The following is a 19,178-nucleotide window of genomic DNA, read 5'->3' on the forward strand; positions in this document are numbered from 1 at the left end:
TCAGCTTCTGCACATTGTAGATTTTTCTTCTTTTTTTTTTATAGAAGGAGGGTCATCCTCTGTATTATCCTCTTTTGATGAAGTGAATGAGTTGAATTACGTTGTTAGAATGTCTCTTACGGAATCTTCGTGTATGATTTATTACTGATAGGAATCAGGAACGGACACCAACTGGTGGTATAAAATTTCTATCGGGAAGTTGCTCTTTTAAGAGTTACATTTCAACCAAGGATCATGTACTTGGACAAATTTTACTGAATATTTTGAGGACTAAATTTCCTTTATGCTTACAGTTCAAAATTAGGAAAGACAGGAAAGTGTGTGTTTAGATAAGGAGTATATTATATAGATTTTTGTTTGCATATTCAATGCTGTTGAAGAATGATGAGATGATATAGATTTCTTGGGCAGTCTTTACACTCCTAGCTGAGGTATATTATAGATCATCGTTTGCAGTACTGATATGGTAGTGGCATGTGCCAATTGATTGAAGTTGGATTAGCATTAGACCTCGTAATGGGAAATCTCCTTATGTATGTATAATATATCCTTTTGGAAATCACAAATTATGTTGGCTTTTATTGGTTTGTATTTCTACAATCATATGATGAGTTGCTGAGTGAGCGATGATCAAAAGGTTGATGAACCCCATGTTGTTTGTATAATACTTGGGAGTTGAAGAAATTGGATATAAGCTTCATTAGGTCGAGGTGGATGAGTAGCAAATATATGCAAATGTCTTAGAAGCTAGTGAACATTGGATTTATCTTTTATTATAAACAAACTAAATTGTATAGAATGTTGTTATTGAATTATTAAATGTCTTGGGAATGCTTTATAGTGTGTTGATCACCCTGATTTATTAAAATTTGTTTCATATCATGGTTTTCTCTGTTGTACAGGTAGGTAGGTATCTACGATTTTTTATTTTTTTTATTTTTAAATGAGCTAATAACAATCACCAGCTCAGTTAAGGAGAATCTGCAAGATGGTGGATGCAAAGCCCGACGAAACAGGAGCACCTCCGGGATCGAACGAGGAGGAACCTCTTTAACCCATGCAAGTTTGATACAAATAATAAAAAATAGTAGTAATAACAACAATAATAATAATAATAATAATAATAATAATAATAATAATAATAATAATAATCAAATATCGTCTAGAGAGAGTGAGGAGAAGTTGCTTGTAGTAGTATTTAGACGATAGGAGAGTGAGACGAACGAGTTAATTGCATGAAACGCGAACCCACGACCTTTCCACATTCACACCGCATTGACCCCAAAGCAGTAAACGTTTTGAAGAGAAATAATTAAAGCTCACGGAACGGAAACTATAAGGATTCGTACACTGACGCGGCCTTGTCGGGGCAGCAGATAGCGGAGCTAGCTAGCAGAGCGGTGTCGCCTGTCTCCTCCCAATAGTCCGGCCATCGATGGGGTCCTCTACAACATACTGCAGCCCAACTAATATTCAAATCAAACAAAAAAAATAAATTAAAAATGGAGATGCGGGGTATCGATCCCCGTACCTCTCGCATGCTAAGCGAGCGCTCTACCATCTGAGCTACATCCCCGTGATGATAAATAAGCATAACAGAACTAGAACATATAAAATGAAACAGGGAAAAAGCCGACGCCACACCACATAACCTTAAATCCAACTTATCCAGAAGTAAAAATCGACATCTGCAACGAGTTCCACAATCAAATGGTGACGGAAACTCGTCTTTAGTAAAACGACAAGTCTGAGCATGCATGTCTTTAGTAAAACGATAAATAATGCATGTCCGAGTATTTTTGAATGATTAATCAGACATGCATGCTCACATCTATGAAACATAGATCAAAAGCACAATTGCGTCCATCACCAAGAGAGAGAGAGAGAGGCACCTTAGCAGTAAAATCAAATCCTAAAGAAAACAAATAACCAATGCGCAATCAAACTGGTATGAACTTTACCTTACACGAAGCGGGTACCGAAACATGCCCCCAAAGAACAAAGCGGAAAAGATCGAAGTAGAAAACCCAAGGAAATCCCAAGAACAGGAAGCTTCGACCAAAAGGAGTTGTAGACGAGACGAGGAGATGAAGACCCAAAATATTCAAGAACAAACCTAAAGAAATCTCAAGAACAAGAAGCTCAAATCAAGAGGAACAGTAGGAGAAAGGGGTGACATAGAGAGGAGGAGAGAAGATCGCAGAAGAGAAAGATGAACCTAAAGAATCCCCACCATTCAGAAGAAGACTGAATCGAGAACGAACCTAAAGAAATCTCAACAGCAATGAACAGTAGAAACGGGGACGAGAGGAGAGGAAGGACGAGTGAAGAAGGGGAACCGGAAGAAACCCCAAAAGAATAATCAGGTGAAGACTGAAGAAAGCACTGAAAATTTCAACAAGAGACGTAAATAAATCTAAAAACCAGAAGATTCGATCAAGAGAAACAGCGGAAAGAGGGAAGTAGAGGCGAGCTGAAGAAAACCGTGAAACAACTTGCAAGATTCGTGAAGAAACCCAAAACAAGTCACGAGAACATGAAGTAAACTAAAGAAAACCCAGAAACAAGGATTCACGAGGAAACCTAAAGAAAATCCCATGACCAAGAGGGATAGGGATAGGAACAGAAAAGAAACCTGATACGACGGAGAGAGATGAGGGGGAGAATGTGCGGCTCTGTCCGCCGATCATCTTACCGTCGGAGTCGTCTGGACGATCCCAATCCTCCTCATCTGTTGAAGGAAAACCAACCCAAAGAAACCGTGATGAGGGAAAGAGAGGAGGGGGCAACCGACTGTTTATACGAGAAGAGGCCAATGCCATCACGTGACCCGCAGGTGATAAAATAGACGGTGATTGATTGATCGACATAATACAATGCCACAATTGATTGATAATAATCAAATGTCATCCATCACCTGACATAAAATGAAAAATGATCTATCGATGTGAAATATGCCTTACGGAAATATATATTAAAAAAATGATATGGTCTCGCTATCAATGCACTTCTTCTTGGATGCCTTTGTAGTTTGTTACCCCAAGTACTAACTACTACTACTACTACTACTAAAGCCATCAAAAAGAGGAAACAGAACAAAAGAAAATAAAGAGTCTAATTAATAGAACGAGAGAAAGAAAGCGATTGCTTAGATCCGAACCCTGATCTTGGACGATGTGGTGGCTTGAGAGAATTGCTTTAGGAGGTAGCATGGGATAGTGCCACTGAACTCTCGTTCCGTGTATCCAGATCCTGTTGACGGAAGAGCCAGTTTGGGGTCCAAGAAAACCCTCAAGATTCAAAGGGAAGCAAAAAAGAACCTAAAGAGAAGAGAAGATGAAACAAAAACACAAAAAAAAATCTGTCCTAAAAGGACAAGAAAAGAGGGAGAGACGTCCAACAGAACCCGAAGGAAACCCAACGATAAGCTTTGATCTAAATTGGCACCAGAAACAGGGAAATGACGAAAACAACAGAAACAAGAAAGATCTTTCGCTCGCAGGAGTTCTTGAGGCCGGAATCGAGAAGGGAAATCCCAAGCGAATGAAGAGGAAAGGCAAAGAAAGAGTGAAAAAGAAGACGAATAGCAACGATGGCGGCTTGAGAGTTTGGGAAAGAGGAGGAAGGACGAGGAACCGTTTGGAAGAGAGAGCCCGCACACCTCGTCATTCACTTGAGGCGACCGCATCAAGTGACGCACGGGTAGAAGACCGAGGAATCGTATGGAAGAGAGGGTCAGCACACCTCATCATTCACTTCGGACCGTCCGATTTGGAGCTGCTATCATCTTCCATTCACCTCGGACCGCTACTGGATGAGACGCTCCGACGGCCGTCTGATTTGGAGGAAGCTACATACATGCCTGCAAAGTTTGTCATCAACACAGTCGAATTTTTACAGGGCGGTACAGAAGGAAACGAGACGGCAGAGTGGACCAAAATTATACGAAGGTTGCACGTCTATAATCATTCGTACAAATAAAAGTGCAGTGACAAATTATTGAGGATGTAGTGTGAGTTAACAAACAACAGACTCTCATCAGAGGAGTCATTTGAATAAATTACATTATGATAACAAAAAAGTTGCAGAAATATACTACGGCGAGCACACTCGTCATGTGTTTCTTACTCCGCTCGAGATTGACCAGCCCGAGAGGAAAGAATAATGCCAACGATAAGACCATAGAGCGCGAGAGCTTCCGCAAAGATGAGAATAAGAATCATACCTACGAAGAGCTTTGGCTGCTGCGCGTTGGCCCTACGACAGATATAAATAAATAAACCCACAACACTATTATTATCTTGCAAAATAAATGCAGCTTAAATATCGGAAGTGGATCAATTAACTAAATAATGTGTCAGAATGATTGCTATGCACAACCCATCAAATACTTCATGTAAGCATATAAAATAGATGAGCCCAAAGTGCAGATCAAGTAGTGGTAATTTGCTAAACAAGTTTCATGAAGGAGTTGGGGGGATCTGTTATTCCCACAAAATCTTTACACTCCTACTTCATTGACAACACTAATGTCGTCGGATGCGGAGGGTTAATAGCATCAACCAGGCTCATGTCAGAATAAGCAAGCATAAAAAAATTAGCTTCAAAAAGTTCATCCCACCTTATGAAAGGAATGGAACCAATGTTATCAAGATAACAGGTGTTACTAAGACTATAAATGACTGCACTGACCTTAATTATAAATCCTTCATGACCAAAACCAAAAACAAGCTCACTGGATATTTCGGTTCAACATCATAACTCTTACACCATTACATCCATGATCATAATGCTAAATCATGACTAAACAACATGCTAATATAACATTGGATTTACTTGTAAAGTCCTAGATGCTTCCCAGAAATAAGGTAGGCAGGGACAAAGATCAAATATATATAAACCGATGCCTCTAGAGTGAGTCCATGACCATAACAACAATGAGTTAACCTTGGAGATATTTACGATTCATGGACCATGCTCTTAAGTCCAAATTCATCTTCAAAGTTCATAGTGGATTAAGCTATAACATATTTGCATGCCATCAGACCAACAAATCAAAAAAGAATGTAAAAAATACAAACACATCATATCATGGAAGCATTAAACACATATCATACGTATAAGCATTTCTAGAATATAATAACATCAAAATAAATTGCTAAGATATGCAAAAGTTGAATGTCCAAACCTATTAACTGCCTCAACTATTAAAGGACTGAAATGACAAATAAATACCAGGAATTTTACATAAAATCAAGCTATGATGTTCGTAATCCAGTCCAGAGAACAGCAGCATATGATTTATTCATGCATGTAAGTTTGGTGCTTCTCACACCGGAAGAACAGCTTGTCGATGTACCTCAAAACTGTGTATGCCATAGGAGACGTGGCAGTTAAATCTAATTATATGATCTCCAAAAAGAGCTTAAAGCCGATCAACCGATCCATTCCTTTCTATCACCCTGCTTCTAAGTTGCCCTAGCTACAGGACATAGAATCTGCCTATGGGGAGCTTTTACCTTTATTTATACACTTCTTTGGCATTAGCATTGGGCCGACTGAGTCATCACTTCATGCTGAATGAGGTGGGGGCTTAGCACATAGAAATGTTGCAGTATACTTCAAAAAGAAGGAACAATATTCAAGGTAACTAGATCTGGTAAAGACAAACATCAAAATTTTTCGCATATTCATCAACTTTTTTTTTTTTCCCTTGAGTTACCTTTTTATGATCTTACTTGTTCATAAAATTGTTATATTTTTTTTCCTAACTATTTGATCGAACCACCGGAACTGAACTCCATACTACTAAAATTACCAAAACCGTTTAAGGTTAGACCGGTAACGAAACCAAATGTTACTTTGAGCCTTGGGTTAACGAAAACAATTGAGTTGAAAGATAAACAAAGGTGGATGACAAAATGGTGATAATGAGCTAAAAATGTAGACTCTATGCGACCGACATAACATCATGTCTTTCCAAGATAAATAAACAGTCTTGAAATATGGCCATTTTTTGTTCTTCTTTTCATTAAGATACATTCTGGCAAAATACCACTAGGAAAACCTCTAGTAAACACTATGTTACAATTTCAATTATACAATCAAGCATTAGATATTTCAGATACATCTTGAGTAATTAATGGCGACGATATATCTACACATAATTGAGAAACAAATGCCTAATATGCAAATCTGACACACAAACACACACAGACAAATATAGATCACTCTTACATCTAAAGAGATTGGATAGGGGGATCGAATAGCTACCTTACTCCAGCATCGCCCACGATGCCGATCGCCATCCCAGCCGAAAGTCCTGCAAGGCCACAAGCCAACCCAGACGAGAGGTGCGCGTACCCGTCAAAGAGATAGTACGACTTGGCCTTGGGGTTGATCCCGGTACTGATGATCACCGCAATGATGAGACCATAGATCCCAAGCACTCCAGCCATGACGACGGGCACGATCGACTTCATCACCAGCTCCGGGCGCATCACACCCATGGACGCCACACCGACGCCGCTCTTCGCCGTCCCGTACGCCGCCCCCATGCCTGTCAAGACCAAGAACCAACCGAAACCATTCCAAAAAGCCGAGCTGCTACATCAAAGAATCTGGACGACCAAATCGAAACACACGATGGGCGAGGGAATTGCGGGAAATTACAGGAGAAAACGAGGGCCGCGGCAGCGCCGAGGAACCCGAAGAAGGGGGCAGTTTCGTCGCCGCTGAACGTCGACATCTTTGCGGCGGACTTGGGAAACCCTAGTTTCGTGGAAGGAGGCGAGGTGGAGAAGGCGGAGGAGAGGAAAGAGATGAATGGCTGGCTTCTATCATTGCGGTGATCGGAAGAGGTCTTTCTTGGGTCGGCGATCGATAGAGGCTTGTGAAACAATACACCCTTCGATTTGGTCAAAATTACAATTTAGACCGTGAGACAGAGCACGATCATTCTTATGGGTCTTTTGGTCATTAAGCATTACATAGTTTCGCCTTCTTTGGCACGGAGGACACGTGAAACGCCTGTCACGATGATGAACGGCGTAGATCGCGTCTGATGTTAAGACCAGTTAGACCACGGATCCTCTCCAACTATTAGTTTAATTGGAATCGTCCAATTCCATTACAATTTCGACACCTGCACTCATCACTCTCGACGAGTTCAATCCAACCACGATCGGTTCCTCAATCACATAATAATAATGATATTATTATTATTTAGTAATACATACCGAGACTAGTATTAAAGGAAGACTTAAATTACCTCAGAATGAGCGAGAAGAAACAACAATATTCATAGCTTGATCATGAAAGAACATTCATACCTCCTAATAACAAAGCATTAAGTTACTTCAGAACAGTAAGTCCATGGTCATGCAGGCTTCCAAGCAGTAAGGGCTTCTTGGAACATCTCCAACATCAACTCCCTATCAGCATGGCGGAAAAAGGCATTTAATTCGTCTTTCACATCATATATCTTGCCAAAATCAAACAAGTATGTCAGACATCCCTTTTTCAGCTTGTTAAGTTGATAGAGCCATGCCTCATGAAGCCTCTCGAGGACATTGTCAGAGCTGATGTCCTCCGAGAGGCTCTCCTCACAGCAGTCTTTGAGGTCGCCGATGTCGTACTTGTCCGCCGCGCTGAGCAACGCAAGTCTATGCTTCCAGAATTGATCCTGTACTATTGTGCCATACATGTAACAAAGAAGTGCCAAGCAAGCCTCCAGCGACATGTCCTCTACAACGATCATCGATGACTCTTTCTCCCTGAGATTGTGCAGGAACATGCTCTCGAAAACAGGAGAGCTTGCGGCAAGAACTGCTTTGTGGGCCTTCAGGAGACCGTTTGAAGTTTTGATGGTAACATCAGCATGGATACCCTCCTCGAGCATTCGAGAGAGGCATCGGATAGTGTTTTTGCTTGAAAGTGTCTGCGGCATCCGTCCGTTAGACCAGATTGAAGAAGGATCTCCACCCTAAATTCCACAAGCATATGAACATATTGGTTCAGAACTTTTTTTCTTTAAAAAAAAGAGTCTGAAGATTTAAATCAATTTTGTTGCATCTTTTTATCATTCCTTTGAATATAATATCATGTCACAAAAGATTATGGAACTAGTTCTATATGAAAACATGAACAGTTCACAAGCCTTAAAAGTCTCAACTTCTTAAGCCCTTACGTGCAATGGAGCTATCTTCAAGTCCAGAAACTCCACATCAACTATGAAGCATCCAGGAGAATTAAAATCAGTGACCCATACAAAGTCTTCACTGGTACGGAGAAGCTTCTCATAAACTGCAGTTGAGCCATGACCAGTCAGATAGCTGCGGAACAAAAGTACAAGCAAATACACTAATTTTTCACATTTTAATTTTTAGTACCACAAACCCTAGTGTTCTACCATGAACTCTCGGTCAACCTATCTAGACCCATTGTGATAAAACTCAACCAATTGGACAAGCTTATTCAGGTTTTGGATCATTTGCCACACAAGAATAAAAGCACATTTCGATTCAGAATAAAAGGTTTAGTCTTTAGTCTAACTGAGTTAGGATCAAATCTAAAACAAACTAGTTTTAGTTGACTACCACAATTCTATATTCAGGAATTCCATGTATTTTTCCCATTATTTTTCATGTCATGTGTGCTTGGAAATCAAAGACAAATTGTACTTCGAATTGTAATCCAAGTGATATTAGTTGTTAAATTAAAAGGTATTTTGCTTGTTGCAGGACTCATATTTAGAGCGAAATCATGGCTGGGTATGAATAAGACGGAACCCGATGCGTTAGTGTTATAGTGGATATGATGTGGCTGCCGCTAGCATCTCATACAATCGACGTGTCATCATCTTAGTCGCTAGTATCATGCACTACCCAGCAATGATTTCTATGAACACATATCGAAGTGCGGATTTTTATGAACAGCATGGCTAACTGACAAACGATCTAGTGTCTGTTATAAGCGATTGCAACCATCAGGCACAGCCACCCTAAACAGATGGTGTAATGCCCCCCCAGGCTCGACTATAAAAGGGGCCGCGTAGGTACGCTCAAGACACTAACAAAATAACAGGCCCGCTAGACTAGTCCGATTTGTTTGGCTTGTCCGAAACCATCATTGACTTAACCGTCGCAGAGGCATTATCGGGAACATCCACCGAGTTAGCTTTGCAGGGTCGAAAGACCAGCTTGGCGTGTTTTTCCGAAGACCGGCTTGAAAAAAAGATCAGGTTGGATCCAAGTTGGCTTCCAGCTCAGGCAACCTAGAATTGACTTTAACAGGTAGTATAACTCTACTTGTTACTATAGAGTGTCCAATAAAGCTACAGAAGAATTTAATTTGGATAGCATTCGAACCCTAATATAGTTTCTCAAATTAAAAAGGGATTTTTTACCGTCTCTTGGAATCTAATGAGATGAAAACCATAGCTGGAACCCAATCAATCCGGATTTCATTCAAACCACTTCTTCCGTAGTTCAAACAGTCTTATAAGAACTTAAATCCTCATATCTGTGCACTGAAACAAGCAAGAAATCCGAAATAGGAGTAAAACAAGTCAGCATAAATGAAGGGCGAGGCGATGAGGGATACCAGGCGACACATAGGATCGGCGGCCAGGACAAGGGGAGAAGACCCGAACCACAAATCGAGCGACGGGGAGCTGCTCCTTTGAGACCCGGCAGGGCTCCGGGAAGAGCCGGATGTGCATGTACCGATTCTTCTCGACCGAGAGGTACCTAAGAACCCGAACAACGGCGGTAAAGATCCAACTTCTGGCCCAAAAAGGTCAGCAAAGAGGGAAGTCGGTGAGAAAGAAGAGGAGGAAACGGCACCAGCTCCAGATGCCGAGCTTGAAGGCATCCGAGCGGCGGTAGGAGCAAGGGCCAAAGCTCTCGATCCTCCACTGCGCCAGCCTCGCGATCGTTTCCACCTTCGAATCGTTAGGGTTTCCCACTCCGGCGCTCATCGCTCTCTCGCTCGCAGGGAAGTAAACCAGACGAAGCAACAAAGGCGCTTTGCACCGGTGACAAGGAAAGGCAGCAGTATCTCTTTCGATACTTTTGGATCAAAAAGGCATGACACGTACACCGGTTCCTCAAAAGGTGTCCCCTGTCATGCCGAGACAGGCACCAGGTCCCGTACGACCGTCGAACTCGTGGGCCCACCAGTTGAAGGCACTTTAATGCCCCAATTACCAAATAAGAAATCGTGTTTGGTCCTCCGGCAGAAACACCAGATCGGAGAGGAAGGGTTTCCAATGGGCTTCTTCGACGCAGCAGAAGACGAGGAGGTTTCTCGGTGCCGTAACGAGTATGCCTCCAGATTAATTGGGAAGGCCGTCGACCCACAAATCAAACTAATTTAAATTTGGATTTAGATTTAGGTTCAGTATCGAAAGAAAGAATAAGGAATCCGATGAACGAAACCACTAAAAGAAAATTGAAATCAACATTTAATAAACAAAAGAACTAAGTTATCCATTTCAAAAGGCATAATAAAAAGCAAATCAAATCGACGAGATGTTGGGAGGAGCAAAAAGATATCCTCATTATAATGCCGCAGACTACATAAAAGCAAAGTTTGTGTTTTTGATGCTAAGGCCACATGCATTACCATGAGAAATGGCTTCAAGTGTGTCCTCCGTTTGTTGCTTAAGCTACAGATTCGGCGGCACCGATGAAAACTCATCTGTTGATCAACGAGAAATAGTGCATCCATCGAACAAATGTTACCTTTCTTTGTCAGTGACATATGTACTTGGTTTGTATGAGATCATTGCTTCTGATGGGGGGCGAAATCAGTCGGCAATCGGCCGAGGGCAAGCTTTGTGCGCCGTTGCAGAGAGCTGAAGAGCCACCTGGTTTTTCTGAAGAATCCTCCTTGAGTTCCACTGTCTTTCCACTTGATTCTGGCGTCTTTGTTTGGACCAAGAAATCATCCAGAGTTGCTAACGTTTTCAACTGCAGGTTGAGAGAGGCAATGGTCTTCTGGCACTTTGCAAGCCTTCCGGCTGCCTGAGCAACCTCTTTTTCCTGTATAGGAATAAATCACACGATAGGGTCGTGTTTGAGATACAAAGATCTGTTGCCTAAGCTTGAGGCGTTAAATACATTTACCTGTCTAATATTCAGAGATGCAGTTGAGTTTGCAGATTGTTGAGTCTCGGATTGCTGCTTCGTGGAAAGTTCATCTTCCAGTGTGTGGCACCGAGCTGCAAATTCTGCAGTCAATCTCTTCTCCTTTTCGATTTGTTTTTCTAATATCTGCACCTTCTCCTGAAGGCTCCGAACTTCCATGTGTTCCAGTTCAAGTTGCACCACCAGTTCCATTTTCTTCGCTTCCAGAGACTCTATATCGGATTCAAATTCTGCAGATGGTCGTACTTGCTCTTCAGCTTCTGCTTCTGATAAATCCGCCTTCTCCTGTAGCTTGTGAACTTTCAAATTTGCTGAATTAGTTTGATATTCCAGTTGCGTTCCCTTTTCGTCGATAGCATCCATGCTTGGACAATTGTCAAAACAAAACATCTCAATTTTATTTTCAGTTCGATCAAACTTCTCATGTAGCTTGGAAAGTTCCAAGTTTGCTGATTCAATCTGAGACTCCAGATCCTTTCTCTTTTCCTCTAAGGTGCCTAAATTCTGGTACCTATATGTGCATTCTGCAGACAACCGCTTCTCTTCAAATTCCACTTTTAAAAAGTCTGTATTATCTTGTAAATTTGTATGATCCCCATATGCAGATTCAAGCTCAGATTCCATTTCCTTCCTTTCTGCATCCACCTCCATATTCTGACACCTACCAGTGAATTTTTTGCTTAATGGCTTCTCTTCGTCAACTCTCTTCTCTAATAAGTTTAATCTATGCTTCAAATCCCCAATTTCTTTATGTGCCATATCAAGCTCAAGTCCCATCTTCTTTCTCTTTGCCTCTGCTATTTCTAGTTCTATCTCAAGAGTGTGCTTTTCCCCATTAACCAAATTAAGTTGTCTATGCAGTTCAACCAACTCACCTTCAGCTACTACTAGCTGATTGCAAGAGGTCTTCAGCTGGCAGTTGGTTTGAGCTATAGACGTCTCCATGTTCCCCTTTTCAATTGTCATTTTCTCAATCTTTTCCTCCAATACAGCCATCTGCTGGCGCATGGTTTCAGGACTACTTCTAGGAGACCTCTGCCTGGGTATGGCAACATCTAAATCAGCTTCATGCTCAAAACTAGAACTTCCATAGTCAATCTCTGTTAATGCAGCAAGCCTTTCCATCTCAAGAAAGTCATCCATCAGGTCAATTTCTACAGGACTGGTAAGATTTCTAGCACTTGACTTTTCATTTTTGAACTGGTCAAGCTCAGCAATCAATGCTGATGCCCATGAGTCTGGAACACTTAGCTCATTTTCCAGACCAAACAATCTTTCCCCGCTATCTGATTGACTATCAGTGAGAGACTCTCCATACAAAGAGTTGCAAATGAACCTGTGATCATTAGACAATGATGGCTTTTGTATTCTAGCATGCAGACTACGGCACTCAGCTTCGAGCTTGGCCATCTTTTTAATGCCCTCTAAGTGTTGCTTACTGGCTGTTTCTGCAGCTCTGATACTGAGATCCATCTCTAGCGTTCGCACATGGAGATCCTCGGTTAAAGCAGTTAATTTAACTTTGAGTGAAGCATTTTCTTTTTCGAGAGTCTCAACTTTAGAGCAAAGCTCATGGTTCAAAGAGTTGTAACTTTCAGTTTTAGCTTCCAGCTGGGTTTGAAGCTCAGTGAAGCGGGCTTCAAGTTCAGACTCGAGAGACTCCCATTCACGTGCTTTCTTGAAGATGGCATCCTGGACTTTCTCCGCTTGTTCTTCTTTTGATTGCCGTAGCTGTCTAACACACTCCTTGAGGGCATCATCAAGGTGGCCAAGTTTTTCTTCAAGGGAAGTATTCGTCTGCATTGCAGTTTTGAGTTGCTGCCTCAGATATGTGCTTTCCTTTTCCGACTTTTCCCAGCCTGGCAAGAAAAATGGAAATTTCACCAATTTAGCAACAAAGTTATAAATGACTTTGAATATAAAACTAGTGAAAGACAAAGATGCTGACTGCAGAAGAAAAACCAATCGAAGAGCTTAAAATTGATGGTAATTGAGTTTTTTTAACTCCAAGTTTGTAGCCTTCTAAATTTCCCATCATGTCATCCTGGACAAGTTGATCATTCAAGATGAGTAAAATTTTCTTCTGATGCCAATGGTAGTTAGCAATCATTTATCATACATGGTGGGATACTATATCTGCTAGAATGTTATGATGGTGGAATAAACTAATGCACTAAAACATGAAATTCTGAAGCTTATGACAGAAGATTATTAATCATTTTAATGTTATCAAAATTTGATGATGAAGACATAGTTCAGCTGCAACAGTACAACAATGAAATAGTGCAACCTTCAAAAGGTACGGCATTAGGTCTGAACTACAAAAGAAAACTAAGTCATCATGTTTGACTACTTCGTGCAAGATGCAAAGTACTAATCTATGCACCACACTGCACAATTGTAGAAATTTGATTTAGAATTACAAAGTCAAAAGCCAGAGCCAGATTACTTCATAAGGAATCAACGTTGAGCGACTCAACTAGTCAGGATCCAGTTAGCCGTAAGTTCTTGGTAGATGATTTTTATTTTACAATATACATCCTGCCCTAAAATTCCACACCAACAAGCATGGTCACTATATTTAAGCAGGATGGCAGAGCATGGAATGAGATGAAATAGTTCTCATCTGAGCATAATCCTAATTTATTATTTGCAATATCAAAAAGACTTGATTGCACTGGCTGAGTTCTTTTGCATTCCAGCTGATTCATGCCAATACATTCACAGACTTGGGTTGAATTGTCTATATGTTTGCTTGAAGTATTTGTATCAGGAAGCTTACCTAAAAGAGCTTCTTCAGCAACTTTTGCATGTTGCTTCACCAAATCTTCTTTAGAACGTATACTCACAAGAGCAGCAGCTAATTTCTCGGTGCTGCTCTTTGTAGTGTCACCTACTTCAACATCAACATCTTTTAATGAATCATCCGCTGATTGTGCATCGCTTGGAGAAGAATTAGCAGCAGAAGCCCTTGATACCTCCTGCAATCAGTATTTCAGCTGTTTATACAACACCACCCATATTTGTTTGCCGTAAAATACATGTCTAGCACATATTGGGATGTAAGGCCATAAGGTTCTCTTCAACTCCAGAGTATATACATACATATATAAAGATATAGATATACTCTGCAAGATACTGCTAAACCCAGATAAGGCATGCCAACCAATCAGTAATAAGCATTCAATTTGCTAATAAAAAAACAAAAAATGACAAACAAGTTTCCTAATTTTTACCTGATAATTAGTGGATGAGGCTTAAAGAAAGTGTTGTCAATTTTTGGCTAAAATGTCCACTGGTTCATCTATTCCTTTCAAATGTTTTCAATTGATATGGAGTTAATAATTTACAGTAAATTGTAGACATAAATACAGGCATAATAAACTCAAATGTGTCTGGGATCATTTTGACATGATACCATGTGAAAATTCGGTCCAAGGTTGTGTGACTTATTATAATCATTTACAGGACTCCGAGTAACCAAACAGTAGACACACTATCATTCAGGTTGTGGTGACGTTGCTTCATGCATGCACAAACTGTGATATATGGTAAAAATATATATCTTTGAACTGAGGTTCAAGCAATTTAGTGTGCTTCATCCAAGGATTGCCAATTTAGACATCACATTAATATTGCCCCTTTATGGCATCGGTGATGCGGGCTCAAGTCATGGAAACAAGATCTCTGCTTGTGGGCCTGTAAGGTCACATACATCAACTCTCCACACCTTGAACTCAAAAGGGCCTCTTTCCATTGTAAATGGAGAGGCTGATCAGCTAGTGTTATAAGGACCTTTCTATTGTTTTGTTTTGTGAATTTCTGGAGATGATGTACTTGCTAATACAACACAATACTAAACACCATCCAATATGACTAGCTAATATGGCAATAACACATCATTAACCAAAACAACATGACATTCAATCAGACACTACTTCCTTGAACTCCAAGAATCCCACATTTGCATTTACAAGCAAAATGGGGGGTCCTAGTTCCAAGAATCCCACATTTGCATTTACATTACTTCCTTGAACTCCAGGAAGAACACAAGCAAAATGGGGGTCCTTGCTTGTTAATATACCACAAAGGGAGAGTTTAAGCATAAAGATAGGAAGCTTAGGAATGACATGCAAGAAGGACCAAATGATGAGAAATTCAAACAGATTTCTGCATTTTGAAAGTTGAAGAGTTCCAAGAGAGCTTTATTTAGCGACAAACTACAAAGAAACAGGAAACTGAGGCTTCAAAACGAGAATATGAGCACGAAAAGAGTAGGGAAACGGACCGGCTCATCCCAGTACGCTTGGGAAGAAGATAACGACCCCGAGATCTCCGTCTCCCTAGGGCTCATCTCCGAGGACTGCTGCAGCTAGCACAGCCAACTCTGGCAGTCCAAATCACCACGCCGACCTCAACCCCTTCGACTTCACACCCTTAAAAATAGAAATTAGACGACGACCCCGAGCCCCCACTCACACAAACAGAACCCCGCATTGTCCAGAACCACCCCACAGAGGCGAACACCATCAAAGAACGGAAATCTTGGCCGCCAGCGTAGAAAGAACGTCTCATCGAATCACCATCGGAAGAAAGAAAGCAGTAGAAGAGGGGAAGAACAGCCAGCCGGATGACCGATGGCTTCGATTTGCGGAGCCTCGATAAGGTTAAAAGGGCGCAGAGAGAGAGAGAGAACCGACCAAAATAAAAACGAGCCTTTTTTCTCTTATTTGAAGCACTGAGGGAGCGAGAGCGAGAGAGACATGTCAGCGGAGATGCAGGGGAGATGATTAGATGTCATTTCCGGATCAGGATGCAGGTACGCTCACTAACATCCCCATCGGATTCCTCCACGAGAATAGCATGAGAAGGGGCGAGGGCGACGTGACATTGGGTGTTTCCTCTGTTCCCTGTCGTGGCCTGGAGCGCAGATGGCTGGGAGGAAAGGAATTTTGAATTCAAGATGGAGAGTTCTTTTCTCTCGGAAAAGGTGGGATCTCCTCCAAATTTCCCGTTTTAGTTCCGCGCATCCAATTCCAATCGTGTCCGTCGGATGCTCTCCGGATGGCAAGGTGATAGATGAGTTGAGTTGGGCCGGATCTCCTCCAAATATCTTCTTTTCGTTCCGCGCACCCGGTTCAATCTCGTCCGTCAGATGCTACCCTGATCGGTGATAGAGGAGCGTGATCGAAGAGGTCAGTGGGATCTCCTCCAAATTTCGCGTTTTAGTTCCGCGCATCCAATTGCGATCGCGTCCGTCGGATGATTTACGTACGTCATGAGATCCGTGCTTTAAAAAACGAAGGCCGCCTTGGTTTGCGTGCGGGATCCGATCCCAAGTCGGCGGATCAAATTGAGGACGGACGGTGGAGGCTCACGGGATCGACATTTATCGGTCCCATCGATCGATATGATTTGATACCTTAAGATATTTTATAATTTATAAAAGAAAAAGAAAATAATTAATTGAAATTTTACGTAAGCAGCGAAGAATATACACGTGTCAAAACATTATTGCGAAGAGGAACACACGTACACGAAGGATGACGGAAAGAGATCAGCCGGCCGCTGGGACGAGGCAGACATGACTGGCTCAGAAACAGTCCCTCTTCGTATGAGAACAGAGGTTGAAGGCGACCTCCTTCCACCGGATGATAACGACGCTCCACCGTCGTGCTATGGTTCGGTGCAGGCGTGGAGGAGTTCGGATTCACAGATCCCAAGCACTCAACACCCACCTCTCTTCTACAATAGCAGCAATGCGACATTATCTCCATGTCCATCGACACGCAGACGTGGTCTCTCCACCGCCATGAGAGCTCCTGAAACCCTATCCAGGCGCCCATCTCGCCTTCTCATTTAATCCACACACACACCACGCGGTCACAGGCGAAGAGAAGAGTACCGCCACAAAGCCATGGCTCAATCCATGCTCGTCTCCAGCATCGGCGGCAAAGAGGCTGCATTGCTGCAGTCCCAGACTCACCGGCTCCGCCCCACGCCGTTCTCCCACCTCCTCCTTCCTCGAGTCCCTCACGGACGACAGCTTCCGCCGCCCGCTGCTTCCTTCTTCCCGACTCTCGCCATATTCAAGCCCAAAACCAAGGCTCCGGCCAAGAAGCAGGTCGTCAGCTTCGCGCTCTTGTTCTGCGGGACTACTCCGTGCACGAGCTCCCGGTTGACCGTGTGCGCTGCGTTGTACAGGTAGCGAAGCCGAAGCCGAAGCGGAAGGTGGAAGATGGCATCTTCGGCACGTCAGGGGGGATAGGCTTCACCAAGCAGAACGAGCTCTTCGTCGGCCGTGTCGCCATGATCGGGTTCGCGGTGAGTACGCATGCCATCGACTGCTTACACCACGACCGAAGCTTGAAGACGATCTGAGAGCGGCTCAAATTGCAGGCATCTATACTGGGAGAAGCGATCACAGGGAAAGGAATCCTAGCGCAGCTCAACTTGGAGACGGGAATACCGATCTATGAGGCGGAGCCGCTCCTGCTCTTCTTCATCCTCTTCACTCTTCTCGGAGCAATAGGCGCTCTCGGCGACCGCGGAAGCTTCGTCGACGATCCGCCCACGGGCCTGGAGGGGGCCGTCATCCCTCCCGGCAAGGGGTTCAGATCTGCTCTGGGACTGAAGGAAGGAGGTAATTGAACCCAACTGCCGATTTGATTTGACCCATGGAAGGCGATCGTGACGCCTTGTGTTGTACTTGAATGAAAGGTCCCCTCTTCGGATTCACCAAGGCGAACGAGCTCTTCGTGGGGAGATTGGCTCAGCTGGGGATCGCATTCTCCATTATCGGCGAGATCGTCACAGGAAAGGGAGCGCTGGCGCAGCTCAACATCGAAACCGGTGTGCCCATCAGCGACATCGAGCCACTGGTCCTGTTCAACGTTGTGTTCTTCTTCTTTGCAGCACTGAATCCAGGGACTGGGAAGTTCGTCACTGACGTAGAAGAAGAAGAGTGAGAGTGTTGTGATGGTTCATGTATCAGGGCAACCTCCATGTCCATTCTGTAGCTAAGTTTTGTATGTACCCTGTATAACAGGTGCATAGAAACCCTAAACCTTCTTATTTCTTTTCCTTTTGCCTTCTCCATGGAGGAAGAACAGTTGTTTGGGCAAGTGACAGCACTACATATGCTGATGACATGAATTGGATGGTAAAGGTACAACTACATATCACTTAAAAAAGTGCAGTAAATTTTACATCTGTAGCTCATAAACATCTGTGGTTTATCTGAATGCTTGTTACTACATGTAACATCTATATACAACATATGTGAAATGAAATCGTAAATTCCGAAAGATGTGAAGAAATATATGTTGAGGATTGAGGAGCAAGAAAACGATAAAAGCACACACTCTATCTTGTTTCATGAATTATGATCCTATTTATAGGACCTAATGGTAACTACCTCACTCCATCATATCACTCATGATTGAATTATGTGTAGGAACTACCTCTATAACTACGTAGATAATTATTATGAATCAATTCTCAATAATATAAAACACATATGGGGAATATGAAAATGATTATGCACTTATATAGACATTAGAATCAGCAATACAAATCCTATAAAAATTGCCAATGGACCAGACATAGTAAACCCATGTTGTTGAGCTTATTAGAATCAACATATAATTCAAAGTATTTGTAAAGAATTTACCAACAAATTGATCCAAGCTTACATAAAGAAGCAGATGATATAAGCAATCTTCCCTAGACAGCTTAAGAAAAATCTGAAGGCATTACAAAAATGACATTTATGAAGACTGGTAACTCGAGATAATTAAGCATTGATGATGAATAAAAGGATAAAAGCATTGCCGTTGGTGTGGCTGAATAACATTACAAAAGTATAAAATCAAAACCATTTCTTATAGTGGGTCAATGCAAGGATTGAAATTTCGCATCGTACCGATGTTTCGAGCTTGGCTCGATACAATACGGTACCGTATATTGAGCGGTATACTAGGGCATACCAAGCGGTACACCTAATTTAGGTTAAAATCATCCGAAAAT

At 42.2% G+C, this 19,178-nt stretch overlaps 4 protein-coding genes and 1 non-coding gene across 5 annotated transcripts; 1 reads left to right on the top strand and 4 right to left on the bottom strand.

The window, feature by feature from the left end:
- Positions 1 to 1,503: 1,503 nt before the first annotated feature.
- On the bottom strand, positions 1,504 to 1,576 carry TRNAA-AGC (transfer RNA alanine (anticodon AGC)). The gene has a single exon. It is a non-coding gene; the product is annotated as a tRNA-Ala (tRNA).
- A 2,354-nt stretch (positions 1,577 to 3,930) lies between these two features.
- On the bottom strand, positions 3,931 to 6,863 carry LOC103992604 (V-type proton ATPase subunit c1). Its single transcript, XM_009412383.3, has 3 exons — positions 6,673 to 6,863; positions 6,274 to 6,559; positions 3,931 to 4,257 (listed from the first exon to the last, which is right to left on the bottom strand). The coding sequence occupies exons 1-3, from the start codon at positions 6,746 to 6,748 to the stop codon at positions 4,125 to 4,127; spliced, it is 495 nt and encodes a 164-aa protein (XP_009410658.1). The 5' UTR covers positions 6,749 to 6,863; the 3' UTR covers positions 3,931 to 4,124.
- A 381-nt stretch (positions 6,864 to 7,244) lies between these two features.
- Positions 7,245 to 10,057, bottom strand: LOC135585159 (BTB/POZ domain-containing protein At1g21780-like). The gene is made up of 4 exons (XM_065193145.1): positions 9,846 to 10,057; positions 9,604 to 9,749; positions 8,189 to 8,304; positions 7,245 to 7,984 (listed from the first exon to the last, which is right to left on the bottom strand). Exons 1-4 carry the CDS (start codon positions 9,977 to 9,979, stop codon positions 7,379 to 7,381), a joined length of 1,002 nt encoding a protein of 333 aa, XP_065049217.1. The 5' UTR covers positions 9,980 to 10,057; the 3' UTR covers positions 7,245 to 7,378.
- A 473-nt stretch (positions 10,058 to 10,530) lies between these two features.
- Positions 10,531 to 15,849, bottom strand: LOC103992606 (filament-like plant protein). Its single transcript, XM_009412386.3, has 4 exons — positions 15,439 to 15,849; positions 13,933 to 14,131; positions 11,130 to 13,009; positions 10,531 to 11,045 (listed from the first exon to the last, which is right to left on the bottom strand). Exons 1-4 carry the CDS (start codon positions 15,502 to 15,504, stop codon positions 10,755 to 10,757), a joined length of 2,436 nt encoding a protein of 811 aa, XP_009410661.2. The 5' UTR covers positions 15,505 to 15,849; the 3' UTR covers positions 10,531 to 10,754.
- A 1,121-nt stretch (positions 15,850 to 16,970) lies between these two features.
- LOC135679411 (photosystem II 22 kDa protein 1, chloroplastic-like) lies at positions 16,971 to 18,360 on the top strand. The gene is made up of 4 exons (XM_065193146.1): positions 16,971 to 17,274; positions 17,355 to 17,474; positions 17,550 to 17,793; positions 17,871 to 18,360. The coding sequence occupies exons 1-4, from the start codon at positions 17,068 to 17,070 to the stop codon at positions 18,116 to 18,118; spliced, it is 819 nt and encodes a 272-aa protein (XP_065049218.1). The 5' UTR covers positions 16,971 to 17,067; the 3' UTR covers positions 18,119 to 18,360.
- Positions 18,361 to 19,178: the final 818 nt, after the last annotated feature.

The sequence above is a fragment of the Musa acuminata genome, chromosome BXJ1-7, assembly GCF_036884655.1.
Source record: "Musa acuminata AAA Group cultivar baxijiao chromosome BXJ1-7, Cavendish_Baxijiao_AAA, whole genome shotgun sequence".
In the NCBI taxonomy this organism is placed as follows: domain Eukaryota; kingdom Viridiplantae; phylum Streptophyta; class Magnoliopsida; order Zingiberales; family Musaceae; genus Musa; species Musa acuminata.